The sequence below is a fragment of the Apostichopus japonicus genome, chromosome 6 (assembly GCF_037975245.1).
Source record: "Apostichopus japonicus isolate 1M-3 chromosome 6, ASM3797524v1, whole genome shotgun sequence".
Taxonomy (NCBI): domain Eukaryota; kingdom Metazoa; phylum Echinodermata; class Holothuroidea; order Aspidochirotida; family Stichopodidae; genus Apostichopus; species Apostichopus japonicus.
Genome location: NC_092566.1, coordinates 8,779,670 through 8,796,596, shown reverse-complemented (window position 1 = coordinate 8,796,596; position 16,927 = coordinate 8,779,670). Strand labels below are relative to the sequence as shown.

At 39.4% G+C, this 16,927-nt stretch overlaps 2 protein-coding genes across 2 annotated transcripts; both read left to right on the top strand.

Annotated features, from left to right (window-relative positions):
• The first annotated feature begins 2,791 nt into the window (after window positions 1-2,791).
• Window positions 2,792-7,001, top strand: LOC139968887 (uncharacterized). The gene is made up of 2 exons (XM_071973497.1): window positions 2,792-2,992; window positions 4,205-7,001. The coding sequence occupies exon 2, from the start codon at window positions 4,225-4,227 to the stop codon at window positions 6,403-6,405; it is 2,181 nt and encodes a 726-aa protein (XP_071829598.1). The 5' UTR covers window positions 2,792-2,992; window positions 4,205-4,224; the 3' UTR covers window positions 6,406-7,001.
• A 9,266-nt stretch (window positions 7,002-16,267) lies between these two features.
• LOC139969269 (E3 ubiquitin-protein ligase TRIM56-like) lies at window positions 16,268-16,927 on the top strand. Its single transcript, XM_071974184.1, has one exon. The coding sequence runs from the start codon at window positions 16,268-16,270 to the stop codon at window positions 16,925-16,927; it is 660 nt and encodes a 219-aa protein (XP_071830285.1).

Here is a 16,927-nt window from a genome sequence, read left to right as displayed (position 1 = left end):
ATTTGCTCTACTGCCCAGCGAACACCCGCGACAACGCTTTAGATTGATACTAAGGTCTTGCACATTTCTCCCAAGCTATCTCATGTTTTCCTTTGATTGTTTGCAGATTTGCTTCGGAAAAGCGAAGAAGCCAATGAGGTTTGCCAATTGGGCCCACTTCCCCCAAATTTTTTATTCAAGTCCTGCCTCACGAACAGTGGCGTAGCTACGGGGGGCTTGGGGCGACAGCCCCCCCCCATGAAAGCTTGTCGCCCCCCGCCCACCGGGATTTTGGGTGTCGAAAAAAATTACATGTGCATATATATCATTGGTCTGAATGGTCTCGAAACTCCATGATGACCACTCATGAATGACCCTTCGACCGCGGACCGGCAGTAGGCTATAGTGGCTGAAAAACCTGACATGACATAGCGCATAGGCCGAGAAGTCTACAGTAGTCACAGTATACTGAAAACGCATGTTAACGACCGTCGCATAATATAATTCCTGCTCTACAAGACTACAACACACATAATGTTTACTACTGAATCTGTGTGGTCGTCTGTTCGGCCAAACTTTGCCTTTGTCACTCTTTTTTAAAATATCCATAATCCCTAACATACAAATAAATACTAATACAAACAGCCAATCAGTATCTTGTGACCAGTGCGCATTAACCGATCAAACAAGCTAGTGAGCAATACTATACCCTTATAGAAGGGCGGTTTTCAGGTACTTGAATGCCAAAGAAGATGTTAAAAGGTACAAAATGCTGACATCATAAACATGTTTCTCACATCATTGCTCGAGTCATTTCCTCGATATACCCTGTTACATTTTCAATCGGGTTTTTACTTCTGAGACGTACCCTGATGCTCTTAAAACCGCTAAAAAAAAATTCAAGAAAGGAGACAACACTATCACTGAGAACTACCGGTCAACAGTGGCGGAGCGTCCAAACAGTCAGGGTGGCGGATGCCCCCCCCCCCCTGACGGACTCAAATGGACTGCTGGCGCCCATTTCAGCATTTTAGCACTTTTTATTTATTTGCGATTATTGACTTTTTTATTGCACTCTCATCTACTTATTGGCATTTGTCACATTTTGTTGGTGTAGTTTGCTGACAAAATGCTCTAACGTACGGTGGTATTTAATTTATCGGGACTTAATTCTGTTGTACGAAACTCTTTCCAAGAACTGTACGGGGTTTTCGATCTATATTTTCGAAAACATGAGCACTCACAAAGATACCACAGGGATCGTGATGAAGCGCATGTACTTTCAAAACCCATATAAACTTCCGACTTGTCACAAATGGCGATGACACATATTTATTCTTCGTTTATCTGCAAATTAGCAAGGCCCGGAAAGGGTCATTTGTTGCGGCGATCTAGGGAATCTCTTTACTCAAAAAAAAAAATCTGTACACTCCGCGCCAACCTGTGGTGGCGCTCCGCTTAGATAGTGTCGAAGGCGCCCCTACAGGCTATTCTGGCCCCCTGATCAATACCCTTAGCTCCGCCACTGCCGGCCAATCAGTCTATGACCCTGATAATATTTCAGACGCAATCTTTGATGTCAGTTTGACATATAGTTTGGTCATGTCAGTATGTTACTTGGGTGAAAGCCTAGTCAATCTTTCTTTATTTTCCACGCACAATTTGCTGATTTGTCGAAAAATGTCAATGCCGGTGTCAAACTCACAAAAGATAAGTAACTTACCAGATTGTTTTTTTTTTCTATTTCACTAAACTATTTGATGACCATATCAAAACATGGGATCTCAAAATAAAGGATGTTGAGAAATCTTTAGAGCAGCTTATAAGGCCTGGGAAGTGTCATTTCCAACGATCTAGGAGGCCTTTTTAGCTAAACATTTTCGGTACGCTGCGGTACGCCACCCATGGTGGCGCTCCGCTTAGAAAGTAAAAAAAAAAATGGTCAAGCCCCCCCAGGAAATGTTCAACCCCCCAGCGCCCCCAACTGAAAAATCCTGGCTACGCCACTGCTCCCGTACGCACAATCACTTGCCCTTAGATTGTTTTGTACACTGCGAGACGGTCGCTAATTGCTGTGGGAGAAACATGATCTCACATGACACGCAATTCCGTAATAATAATATGAATAAAGATTTTGTGGTTTTCACGCCCCTCTTTGGCGAAATGTCCAAGACGTTTGTTTCGGAAAGAACCTCTGGCATGTAAAATACAGTGGACAATCACATTCGTGGTAGGCAGAAACGGACTCTGAGGCATGTACAGTTTGTACGCGAGAAAAGAGTATAACAAACGACTTGGTCAAGACTACCCATTCCCATGCATACACACACACACACGCAAACACACACACACGCAAAATTTTGAAGTCAATCGGCCTTACGATTTAGGAGTTCGCGACGCCCTCTTCTACTCACACACTACTCGCACACACGGATACACAATTACTTATTGACCACTCATTCAAATATGGTAAGTCTACTCCATGTAATTGTGCACCCTATGGACCCCTCCCCTTCCCCCGTTAAGTCGGATGAACTCACCCAGTTTAATTTCAAGTAGTATGAAGTGGGCAACAATTTCATATACTGCTCAAGGTTACAATATCTCATCCCAAGTACACTACTTACACGTAGGGATGAGAAAGTAATAACTTAACCTATATAATATGCATAGGAATAATTATCATACTTCTACATAAAATAGGCCCTCAATTTGTTAGTTGCTGTTTTTTTTTGCACATCTCTATTTAAAAATAATGTACCCCTGCATATAATTAACAAAGTTCAACATCTCATCCTCAGTACGTGTTGGGATTCGATAATATATGCGGTGGACTGTAAAATTCTATTTTTATCCTGTTGGAAAATACCGGTTTAGCCTAGCATATAAGTAAAGTACACTTGCGTACGTGTAATTAGCGAACAGGTAGACAGTAACACACGCAGTTGTATTCGCAGAAATGTGCGGGAACCTGTTTTTCACCATCATATCCAACATGAAAACCCATTCTCAGGTGAGTTTAAGTTATTCCAGTCATGAAAGCTACCTGGTTAAGTTTTATAAGATAATGTGCACTTCTGCTGAACTTAAACAGTTGTTATATAGAGACAGTATACTCACAGTACTGTTATATTGGCTTTGGCAACTATAGTATATTATCAATTTACAACATATGCACGTGAAAGCAATGCTTGGTTATAAAATAGTGCTTTCTCGAGAACACGACAACAGTCCGATCTCAACTTTGATATTTTGCTGAAGCAATTAGGTGGTTCAACAAGGACCTTGCAAATCTCCTTGGCCGAAGTCAACATTATTATTTGACGTTCAGACAATACTTGGTATAGATAAATCCTCCATTGTTAGTAAATGCGTATTATTGATAGTTGAGGTCAAAGGTCAACATAATAATACATAAGCAAGTAGGTAGATTCTCCATGGTAAGCGCAAGAACATTATCGAAAGTAGTGAATGTTAAAGGGCATTCGAGACAATAACGTTAACATTTCAAAACTATTTTAGCACCTTTACTTGCAAAGTAAATCTTGGTGGAAGTCCATACTTGATTGATAGATAGATAGATACTTTGGTAAGTATAAAACCTTGTCGATATAAGCATCGAGGTCAAAGATCATTTGTGGTCAACATAGGTCAATTATGAAAACCTTCCTAACACGATAACACAAAAAGTACATCTTCCTTGAAGTTCATACTTGGAATGGAGGTTAACTTGTATGTATTTGTCAAAACTGTATATAGTTGATATGTGTATCCGCATTAATAGTACTTGCTGAACACTTGAAGTCAAAGGCACTTACAAATCGTGTGTGCAGTGTCAGTGTTAAATACTATTATACCATGGCATGGAATCGCTGAACAGTTCGGCGTACTGATTGATTCCTTATCGACGGCAAAAGAAATGTTTGCGAAAGTGACGGTATGTATATATGTGCATGTTTGAGTTTGCTCTTTATTGTTTTGCATTCGGACTTGAACAAAGAAATTATGATTTTGCTTTGTTTATTTATTCCTGTTATTACACTTGTGTATCTCATATTTGTACTTGTTAAGATTTTACACTAGTCCAAAGTACATGTATGATATATAAACTTTAAGTGCACCCTATTGGGTGTGTAAGCCTATGGAAATTGGCAAAGGTCAGACAATGGCATTCTGGTTATACTTTCAACAAACAATTTTATTTCATATGTTTTTTTTTCAACAGCTAATTAGTTATATCACAAAATGGCAGCTGCTAGAGTGGTGGATGATATCGATGAGAAGTTTTGTCAGTGTTGTGTTTGCTTTGAACAATATAAGAAACCAAGGCAACTACAATGTCTCCATAGATATTGTACAGAATGCTTGGAGAAAATGATCGCCAAAGATCCTACTGATTTCAAGTGTCCATTATGTCAGGAAAAGATCGATGTTCCAAAAAATGGCGTAGAGGGCTTTAAGTCAGACTTTTACATGAATGAAATCCTAGATTATATTAAAGTAAAAAAGTCTCTGAAAGAGGATCAAATTCTTACTTGCGGTGATTGTTCCAAGCAAACCAAATCTTCAGCATACTGCTTCAAGTGTACTGATTTTCTGTGCGAGGATTGTCATGAATATCACTTGAGCAGGAAAAGTTTACAGGAACATAGGCCGCATATCCTATCACTGGAAGATGCTGAAGCCAAAAATATCACTCTCGGAAAGTTATCCATATTAAAGGAAGCTCCCAGGTGCCAGACTCATCCTCAGAATCAGTCACAGTTATGTTGTAAATCTTGCGCAAACCGCCCAATTTGTTTGACCTGTACCTACGGAGAACACAGGAATCATGATATGTATGACGTCACAGAACTTGCCAAATCAGAAAGAAAGAAATTAAAGAGGCATTCAAAGGCCCTTGATGAGTTTAAATACAGAGTTTATGAAACACTCTCCCAAATAAAAATGGCTAAAGACGAAATTTTCTCTAATGCCGCCAAACATTTGGACGAAAGTACAAAGAAAAACAATGAAACGAAGAGTAGTCTGGAAAGTACACAGCGAGATATTCAACGAAAGATTGAGGTTGAAGAAAATGAAATAACACAGGAACTTGAAGAAAATATTTCACTTAAAAACAAGGAAATGGAAAGGGAAATTCAACAAATTCGAGAGAATTACAAACTAATTGAAATCAATCATCGCACAGAGGCAACTAAAAACTCGAATGCCTTAAAGAAACGTTCAAAACAAGCTCAAGAAGATGCAAATGCGAAACGCAAACAACTCGCTCTGGAGTTGCAAAAAGATTGTACCGAAATAGAATCTGAGAAGAGAGAGAAGCTTCTAAACTGGGAGAAGTTTTCTTCAGAAGTAAATAGTACGGTTAGAAAATTTGAATATGTCACAAACACAGCTGAAAACGTTCTTTCGAGTCAGGATGATTGGACTGCAGCGCATAATATTGAAGCTATCTGCCAAGCCACAGAGCCGTTGATTCAGGATATGAAAAGGAACTACTCCAATGTGGCAAAACTGGCAATTTATGTAGGGCGACAGCTAAAACAAGAACACTTATGCAGCACTGAAGCCACTGTGGTTCACATTGATGGTATCAAAGCTGCCGGCTTGTATATCAATAGTATAGCATGTACATGGAATGGTAGAATCGTTATCAGTGGGGGTACATCAGACAAACAAAACTATATCAGTTTTATACACATGACAGGCAGAGTTTTAAATTCTAAGCTAGGTAAACATTTCAAATCAGTACTTTCCGAACCTGGCTGTTACTGTGCTCCTGTCAATGAGTTAAAAATTGCTGTTGCCTGTCAAGAAAATGGAATAGCTCTGTATGATATCATTGATGGTTCATATTTAAGCAAGCACCTGCGCGATTTCATCCCAGGGTGGTCACAGTCAAAACAGCGAGTTACATGCATCGCTACGGATTCTGTCACTAACTCCATCTTTCTATGCATCTATAACAACAGAGATATGCACGTGCTTGACGAGAGCTTAAATTATAAAGACACCATACGACTTCCATGGGACATGAGCCTGTGGCCTGCCGATCTAATTGTCCACGATTCAAACATCTTCGTTTGTGATATAGGAGGGAAACACGCATGGGCTATAAACATGAAAGGTGTACAAATTCACAAATTCCAAAAACCAGAGGTCAGCAAAAGGTGCAACATACCTGTCAGTATTTGCTCAGACGGGAAGGGCTTCATTTATATTCTTTGGAGGGAGAAACAAACCCCGTGTGAACAGTGTTGTGTTGTTGTTCAGTACAGAGGAGAGAACAGTGACATAACCAAAGAATTTCCGCTGTTTTTCTCGGATGCGGTGTCTTTATGTGTAACGTCAGACTTCAAGCCTAAGCTCTTAGTAATTACCTTTCAGTCTGCAATGATGCATATCTTTGACCTGAATGGGTGAAAAGGGACTGCGCAAGACGCAATTGACATTTATTTTTCTCAATTATACTAAACGGTACTATCATTCAACATGCGGTAGGGTTTCGTTATGCTTCCTATACCTTTGTATATACCTTCGAATTAGTCATTACCGTTGCTCCTAAAATAACATAATACGCTAAATTACGTAGCGTGAGAGCAAATAATATTTACAGCTGCTGACCCAGATTGGTGTAGAAAATATATTTCTAACCCCTTTTCAATCCCACACAAAAATCAATAAGTAAATCAATAAAAGAAGCAATATTTTGCACAACCTTACGTGTAAAGACCTACAGCCTTAATTTTTATAGTCTAATCTACCTCATGAGAGTACCATTTCATGTGTAAAACTTATGTAAACGCCTAATGATGTAAGTTTATTTCACTGTGCAACCCCATTGCCACACCCCAAGAACAGTAAAGTCAAGTGAATGTATTATAATCAATGACGTCACCGAACATTACATAATACACTTTTTGAGACTGAATGTTTGCTAAATTGTATACATATAGCAATATCTTAGTAACGGAGCAAGTTATTGACTAAAGAATTAAATCAGGGAGTTTCTTTCAAAATATTTGTCTGTTTCGAGTTCTCTTCTGTTTTTTGCTATAAATTGGTTTCCTATACACGTTTTGAACAAAATGATGGATGCATTACGCCAAAATATAATATCTTAATTATCTCTTATAAAAGCTGTAACGATTTGGTTCGGTATGTATATTGGATACCGGTTACAAATTTCGTCCTGTAGTATGATTAACTGTTAAACGGGCTAGAATGGATTATGAGGTATTATGATCTAGAGGCACTTTTGGTCAAGAATGTTTGCGGCAGCAGCGCTTAAAATGCTCTCATTTACTCAACTTTAGATCTTTATGAAAATGAAAATTGGTGAAAATATAGGGTTTGGAGTTTGACCGAGGTGAGGTATTACGGCCATTTTCAAGGTCATTTCATGTCATTCGAAGGCATTATTTGCAATTCACTGAAAATGTGAGTCCATTTTGAGACAACAACAGTTCGAACAGCTCAATTCGAACTTGAATGTTGCACTTTTGTCTAAAATGGTCCTACTAAAACCATTTTTGATTTGGAAAAAGTTCGGTAAAAAAGTACAGACTATTAATTAAGAGTTAATAATTGAACTTTATAGATATAAAATAATCCAAATTTCAGACAAAATCTTTGAAATTTTGTAAAAAGTTGAAATTGCAAAAAAAAACAACAATTAAACAAGCGGAAGACGTATATAACACGTCGAAATTACAAGGTCGACATTTAAAGGGATAAGTCGAAATTTCGATATTACATGATCATGAAATCGAATCATGTTTTGAAGGTGAAAAATTGACATTTCGATATACTAATTAAGTGGAACTTCCGAAAGTGTTGAAACTTGAAAATAAAAATATTGAAATTTCCATCATCCCACTTGTGTATGTATCTGTTATAATACTAAGTAATATTTAAATAGCGCATCACCAGCAAAGCTGCTCAAAGCGCTTAACAAATGTAAAACCTAAAAAAAACATGTATAGCTTGGCCTGAGAATAGTGGAGAATACCCTAAAACACCCCCGATCTGCTCCTTGACGTTTTGGTTTAGCTTTCTTTGCCACTGCTCTGTATTTTGGACCCCATTGGAACACGTAGGAGGGGAACGCGGACCAAATCAACAGTGTCAGTAGGTTTTATCCCCAACATAGATTAACACAATAACATTGGATGGACTTAGTACAATATTTGAAGTGGGGTTCCAAAAATATTTTGTGTGTTTGTGTGCGTGTCAAATTGGGTCTAAAATTCGAACCAAAAAGAGACATTTTGACATAGTATTGCTAATAAATCAGAAATATTCATTATTGTCAATTTGAAAATCTTTAGTTTTTGGGGGAGGGAGGGGTGGGAGTTGCTCTCCGTAGATCTCATTATCAAATTTGTAACTTTGTAATAAGCAGATACAATTAACGTCTTCCCTGATATTGTTACGCCCCGGGGTGTTCGGGATGCGTGTTAAAAGTTAACTAGAAACCCGATCTTGAACTTTTTTATTTTTATGTGTGAACAGTTGAGGTATAGTTCCCTCACTGCGCTTATGTGCATGAAACTCAGGATCAGTTGTTCATAAATATTGCTCAACAGCACCGTTTACTTCATTACCGGGATAAGGCAACTGGTGAAATATTATGATCAAAGGTTCATATATTCGCAAAGTGTGTTTCCCATTAAACTGCAGAATCCTGAAAAATATTGATTAATTGATACAATGATAATTAGCCAGAAGACGAAGATGTTGCAGTGTGAATTTTTCCTGTCATATTCTTATAAATACGAGCAATAAGACCAAATTATACGAAAATATATGATGAAGGTGCATGATCGAGGCAAAACTTCGAAGAAGTAGCTGTAGTCGAAGTTTACAGTAAGTTATCTATTTTCAACTCCTATAAACATTTCATTTCATTACATTGAACAGTTTCTGCCTTATAGACACACACAAATTCGATTAAGTTGACTTTTAGACTTTGTAGTGTTTAATGTCCAGTTTCGTCTGGCATAAGATAGTAATTATTCGATATTACTATATAGCATTTATTTTTAACAAAGATGATAAGAGATTGTTCTACATTATATTGTTACCTATTTTGCTATAACTTTTAAGACATTTTAACGTATAAAAATGTTAATTGTATATTGTTTGTGATAACCTACTTACGTTTGAAGTATTGTGTCATGTTGTCTTTTTAGTGTACGTGTAACGGTAACAGCGCTGTTATTGGTTACTTTGCCTTTGATCCTATGACGCTATTGGTCACACAGGCGCAACAACCCATGCCAAGGCACGTACCTACAAGTTTAAGGTCCATCGGCCTTACGAAGAAGGAGTTGCTTTCAAAACACTTTTACGTTTAAAAAAGTTGAACTTTGACTAGCTATGATCGCGTGGGCATTGGCGTTTTAAACTAATTTTCACACCGTGGATATACAGTCTGTGATAACCTACTTGTGTATGAAGTATTGGGCCATACTGTTATTCATTTAATGACCACAATGCTGTTTTTAGTTTATTTGACCTTTGTCTTCTCCTTTGTCTATGACGTCATAAGTCACGGAGGCCCTACATCCCTTTCCCTAGTCTTGTTAAGAACCTAGTATGAACAGCCTAGTGTACCTTTCTTTTTCTCGCATTTATTTGCTCTACTGCCCAGAGAGAAACCCTCGGCAACGCTTTAGATTGATACTAGGGTCTTGCACATATCTCCCAAGCTATCTGTTTTCCTCTGATTTTTTTGCAGTTTTGCTTCAGAAAAGCGAAGAAGCCAATGACGTTTGCCAATTGGGCCCACTTCCCCAAAATGTTTATTCAAGTCCTGTCTCCCGTACAGTGGCGGAGCTACGGGGGGCGCGAGGGCGACAGCCCCCCATGAAAGCTGTCGCCCCCCCCCCCCACCGGGATTTTGGGTGTCGAAAAAAATTACATGTGCGAAAAATATATCATTGGTCTGAATGGTCTCGAAACTCCATGATGACCACTCATGAATGACCCTTCGACCGCGGACCGGCAGTAGGCTGCTGAAAAACCTGACATGACATAGCGCATAGGCCGAGAAGTCTACAGTAGTAACAGTACACTGAAAACGCATGTTAACGACCGTCGCATAATATAATTCCTGCTCTTCAAGACTACAACATACATAATATTTACTACTGAATCTGTGTGGTCGTCTGTTCGGGCAAACTTTGCCTTTGTCACTCTTTTTTAAAATATCCATAATCCCTAACATACAAATAAATACTAATACAAACAGCCAATCAGTATCTTGTGACCAGTGCACATTAACTGATCAAACAAGCTAGTGAGCAATACTATACCCTTACAGAAAGGCGGTTTTCAGGTACTTGAATGCCAAGGAAGATGTTAAAAGGTACAAAATGCTGACATCATACACATGTTTCTCACATCATTGCTCGCGTCATTGCCTCGATACCTTGTTACATTTTCAATCGGGTTTTCACTTCTGGGACGTACCCTGATGCTCTTAAAACCGCTAAAAAAAAATCAAATTTTCAAGAAAGGAGACGACACTATCACTGAGAACTACCGGTCAACAGTGGCGGAGCGTCCAAACAGTCAGGGTGGCGGATGCCCTCCCCCAACCCCCACCCCGACGGACTCAAATGGACTGCTGGCGACCTTTTCAGCTTTTTAGCACTTTTTACTTATTTGCGATTATTGACTTTTTTATTGCACTCTCATCTACCGATTGGCATTTGTCACATTTTGTTGGTGTAGTTTGCTGACAAAATGCTCTAAACGTACGGAGGTATTTAATTTATCGGGACTTAATTCTGTTGTACGAAACTCATTTGTTGCGGCGATCTAGGGAATATCTTTACTCAAAAAAAGTTTGTTCGCTCCGCGCCAACCTATGGTGGCGCTCCGCTTAGATGGTGTCGAAGGCGCCCCTACAGGCCATTCTCGCCCCCTGATCAATACCCCTAGCTCCGCCACTGCCGGCCAATCAGTCTATGACCCTGATAATATTTCAGACGCAATCTTTGATGTCAGTTTGACATATAGTTTGGTCATGTCAGTATGTTACTTGGGTGAAAAGCCCAATCAATCTTTCTTTATTTTCCACGCGCAATTTGCAGATTTGTCGAAAAATGTCAATGCCGGTGTCAAACTTACAAAAGATATGTCATGATATTTCAAAGTAACTTACCAGATTTTTGTTTTTCTATTTCACTAAACTATTTGATGACCATATCAAAACATGGGATCTCAAAATAAAGGATGTTGAGAAATCTTTAGAGCAGCTTATAAGGCCTGGGAAGTGTCATTTCCAACGATCTAGGAGGCCTTTTTAGCTAAAAATTTTCGGTACGCTGCGCGCCAACTCATGGTGGCGCTCCGCTTAGATAGTAACAAGGAAATGGTCAAGCCCCCCCCCCCCGGAAATGTTCAAGCTCCCCAGCGCCCCTCCCCACTGAAAAAAAATCCTGGCTAAAATACAGTGGACAATCACATTCGTGGTAGGCAGAAACGGACTCTGAGGCATGTACAGTTTGTACGCGAGAAAAGAGTATAACAAACGACTTGGCCAAGACTACCCATTCCCATGCATACACACACACCAAGTTTTGAAGTCAATCGGCCTTACGATTTAGGAGTTCGCGACCATGGGCGGCGATCCTGGGGGAAGGGGGGATATATCCGCCCATGAAAATGGGTGGAGGGAATGTAATACACCATATCCCCCCCCCCCCCACCAAATGCCAGGGATAAGAATATTTTCATGCCTACATTTATGCATCATCGTGAATGTACGGCTCTTTTTTAGCTTCATTTCTCGCCTACCATAAACGCAGTGCGATCTTTTCAAATAAACCGTCGTTATAAAGCAAGAATAGTTGACTGTAGGCTTCATTGGCCCTATAACAACAAAATGTATTATTGCGCCCACGGTATTGATATAGTACATATATGCACCCTCATAGTATTCATATAGGCCCTATAGTAGGCCTACACACGTACATGTTCCCTCGAATAGCTGAGAATCTCATGTTACCAGGGTAATGCTTAATACACGTTTCACCTGGATGCCCTAGCAATCGGTACCTAGGAATGTAACTATGTGTAATTGTGTATTGCATGTGTATAGGCCTATAATAGCCTGAGGCCATTTCTTCATCGAATAATATAAAAGAGCTCTCGAACATTCTAACGTAGCGCCTGAAACAAGATTGACAGGGGCAATTTTCCCAAAATAACACCCGAAATTAAAAAAAAAAGTATTTAGGATCCTGATTATGAGATATTTCGGACATGATATCCCTATTTTAAAGTTGGGTATAATCCGCTTGGAAACCTCAGGAAGTGCCGTTTCCGGCCATCTAGAGGGTTTGTAAATCCCAAAATTTTCCTGTACGCTTCGCGCCAACTTATGGTGGCGCTACGCTTAGATAGTCAACAAGGTCATATCCCCCCCCCCCCCCACTCGGAAGTACGGATCGCCGCCCATGTTCGCGGCACCCTCTTTTACTCACACATTTACTCGCACACACGGATACACAATTACTTATTGACCACTCATTCAAATATGGTAAGTCTACTCCATGTAATTGTGCACCCTATGGACCCCTCCCCCTTCCCCCGTTAAGTCGGATGTACTCACCCAGTTTAAATTTCAAGTAGTATGAAGTGGGCAACAATTTCATATACTGCTTAAGATTACAATATCTCATCCCAAGTACACTACTTACACCAAGGGATGAGAAAGTAATAACTTAACCTATATAATATGCATATGAATTATTATCATGCTTCTACATAAAATAGGCCCTCAATTTGTTAGTTGCTGTTTTTTCGCACATCTCTATTTAAAAATAATGTACCCCCGCATATAATTAACAAAGTTCAACATCCTCAGTACGTGTTGGGATGCGATAATATATGCGGTGGACTGTAAAATTCTATTTTTATCCTGTTGGAAAATACCGGTTTAGCCTAGCATATCAGTAAAGTACACTTGCGTATGTGTAATTTGCGAACAGGTAGACAATAACCAGGTGCGTATCCAGGGGGGCGTTGGGGGCGCGCGCCCCCCGGGTAAGAAAAAGAGGAGAGAAAAAAAGAGAAGAAAAAAGGGAAAAGGAGGGGGGAAAAAGAAAAGGAGGAGAGAAAGGAAGGGAAAAGAAGAAGAAAAAAGAGAGAAAAAGGAGAAAGGGAGGGAGTAGAAGATAGCCAAGACTTCGGGAAGAGAAAGAGGAACAGTCATAGTTAAAGCGCTGATCCCTATTATATACACAGGGTAGCCAGTGACAGATCAAGGATTACGGAGGCAGTGTGCGCCTCACCCTACCCCTTACACCAACAACTCCATATTTGACGTTTTTTGCCCCTCTCTCACTAATGTATCTATATAAATACTATATATGGTCTATCATAACGCGTGTGTGTGTATGGACGCCTTAAACAATTGTACAATTGTGCTATATGGAACCAACTGTGGCTGGTCTTGAACTCGACGGGGTCGTCGGGAACATGACGCATTTCGGGAAGGGGGCGACCGCCCCCCCCCCCCCCCGAGTAAATTTTCTTTATGACATCGCTAGTAATTTCAAAATAGACAATGCTTAGGTGCAACTTACAAGGCATGGGAAGTGTCATTTCCAGTGATCTGCAGGGAGGCATTTTCGGCCAAAATTTTTCTTGTACGCTTCGCGCCAACTCATGGTGGCGCTTCGCTTAGATAGTTTGCATACAGGCTTCGCCCCTCCCTTGGCAATTACTCGCTACACGCCTGTTCGAATTTGTAAAGCAAAGAGCAGATATAACATCATATCAGTGAGCATTGAAATGCCTGTTCCACGATGAACAGCCTCAAAAACTGTCTATGTGTGTCGTCGAAGGCGTAGCCCAATTGGATTTGGGGCTGTAACGACTTGCCCGAAAAAAAGCCAAAATTTTTCGCGCGCCGAGCGCGCGTTCAACATATCGATGCCAATATCATATAAGCAAGCATCGGTCATTACATTGCATTGCATCGTGTACCTTACGGTCCGTGAAAGTAGCACAGTATACCGCCGGATGCTAATGTAAACAACCAAATGTCTTATGTAGATGGAGAAAAACCATACAGATCCATTTATGTCAAACTCTCTTTTACAGTAGTAATGTCGGCCAATCTTAGAACTTTATTTTAATTACCAAGGAGATCATTTTTAAGCTATTCATTGCTATCTATTTTTCTCTCAGTAGGTACCCGAAAAATTTGGAAAAAATTGGTTGCGGGGCAAGGGGGGGTGGGTCTGCAGCCCCGCCTCCTACGGGACCTACGCCTATGTGTGTAGTGTTCGGTTTCGATATACCTGATATCGGAAATATCTGCTATTTTTCATTTCCTTCAACCAAGTTTTATAATAGCCATAATAAGAGGTTGCAATATTTCTACACCAATAAATTAACTGTGTCTGAATTTTCGAAACTTTCCTCACCAACATTCTTCATCATACTTTCCTCTACTCGTGCAATTTGTACCTGTCTATTAGGGGTTGAAGGAGGTTTTTTCCTATTGGTTGTCCATAGATTGAATTTTGTGCAACATTATGGGTATGTTTTGAAGTGATTTTTATTCACGAGAAATCTGAATTTTCAAATTCTCAACAAATAATGGGCTTAAAACCTTGAAAAGTGGGGCTTTCGGATATTGTGGGCCGTGACGTAGAATCGCCTACAAAAGCAATGATCCATAGGACATGCAATGAGGTCGAACATGAAATGTGACGGGTGACAATCTTCAAAAAGGTTATGGATGGAAAAAAAATTGAGAAATACTTGGTTCTCAGGCAAAAGTGTACATTTGGTTGGTCATTTTCAAGCCCGAGAAGTGTCATTTCCGGTGATCTGGGGGGTATCAAAACCAGAAATTTTCTTGTACGCTCCGCGCCAACCGATGGTGGCGCTCCACTTAGATAGTAATTCGCGCCCCGGGTTAGAAAATCCTGGATACGCGCCTGGTAACACACGCAGAAATGTGCGGAAAGTGGATGTGAGGAAACCTGTTTTTCACCATCATATCCAACACGAAAACCCATTCTCATGTGAGTTGAAGTTATTCCAGTCATGAAAGCTACCTGGTTAAGTTTTATAAGATAATGTGCACTTCTGCTGAACTTAAACAGTTGTTATATAGAGACAGTATACTCACAGTACTGTTATATTGGCTTTGGCAACTATAGTATGTTATCAATTTACAACATATGCACGTGAAAGCAATGCTTGGTTATAAAATAGTGCTTTCTCGAGAACACGACAACAGTCCGATCTCAACTTTGATATTTTGCTGAAGCAATTAGGTGGTTCAACAAGGACCTTGCAAATCTCCTTGGCCGAAGTCAACATTATTATTTGACGTTCAGACAGTACTTGGTATAGATATATCCTCCATGGTAAGTAAATGCGTATTATTGATAGTTGAGGTCAAAGGTCAACATAATAATTCATTACCAAGTAGATAGATTCTCCGTGGTAAGGGCAAGAACATTATCGAAAGTAGTGAATGTTAAAGGGCATTCGAGACAATAACATTAACATTTCAAAACTATTTTAGCACCTTTACTTGCAAAGTAAATCTTGGTTGAAGTCCATACTTGATTGATAGATAGATAGATACTTTGGTAAGTATAAAACCTTGTCGATATAAGCATCGAGGTCAAAGATCATTTGTGGTCAACATAGGTCAATTATGAAAACCTTCCTAACACGATAACACAAAAAGTACATCTTCCTTGAAGTTCATACTTGGAATGGAGGTTAACTTGTATGTATTTGTCAAAACTGTATATAGTTGATATGTATGTCCGCATTAATAGTACTTGCTGAACACTTGAAGTCAAAGGCACTTACAAATCTTGTGTGCAGTGTCAGTGTTAAATACTATTATACCATGGCATGGAATCGCTAAATAGTTCGGCGTACTGATTGATTCCTTATCGACGGCAAAAGAAATGTTTGCGAAAGTGACGGTATGTATATATGTGCATGTTTGAGTTTGCTCTTTATTGTTTTGCATTCGGACTTGAACAAAGAAATTATGATTTTGCTTTGTTTATTTATTCCTGTTATTACACTTGTGTATCTCATATTTGTACTTGTTAAGATTTTACACTAGTCCAAAGTACATGTATGATATATAAACTTTAAGTGCACCCTATTGGGTGTGTAAGCCTATGGAAATTAGCAGAGGTCAGACAATGGCATTCTGGTTATACTTTCAACAAACAATTTTATTTCATATGTTTTTTTTTCAACAGCTAATTAGTTATATCACAAAATGGCCGCTGCTAGAGTTGTGGATGATATCGATGAGAAGTTTTGTCAGTGTTGTGTTTGCTTTGAACAATATAAGAAACCAAGGCAACTACAATGTCTCTATAGATACTGTACAGAATGCTTGGAGAAAATGATCGCCAAAGATCCTACTGATATCAAGTGTCCATTATGTCAGGAAAAGATCGATGTTCCAAAAAATGGCGTAGAGGGCTCTAAGTCAGACTTTTACATGATTGGAATCCTAGATTATATTAAAGTAAAAAAGTCTCTGAAAAAGGATCAAATTCTTACTTGCGGTGATTGTTCCAAGCAAACCAAATCTTCAGCATACTGCTTCAAGTGTACTGATTTTCTGTGCGAGGATTGTCATGAATATCACTTGAGCAGGAAAAGTTTACAGGAACATAGGCCACATATCCTATCACTGGAAGATGTTGAAGCCAAAAATATCACTCTCGGAAAGTTATCCATATTAAAGGAAGCTCCCAGGTGCCAGACTCATCCTCAGAATCAGTCACAGTTATGTTGTAAATCTTGCGCAAACCGCCCAATTTGTTTAACCTGTACCTACGGAGAACACAGAAATCATGATATGTATGACGTCACAGAACTTGCCAAATCAGAAAGAAAGAAATTGCCAAATCAGAAAGAAAGAAATTAA

Coding starts and splice junctions, on each gene's coding strand:
- LOC139968887 (XM_071973497.1), top strand. CDS start 4,225: ATGGCAGCTGCTAGAGTGGTGGATGATATCGATGAGAAGTTTTGTCAG.
- LOC139969269 (XM_071974184.1), top strand. CDS start 16,268: ATGGCCGCTGCTAGAGTTGTGGATGATATCGATGAGAAGTTTTGTCAG.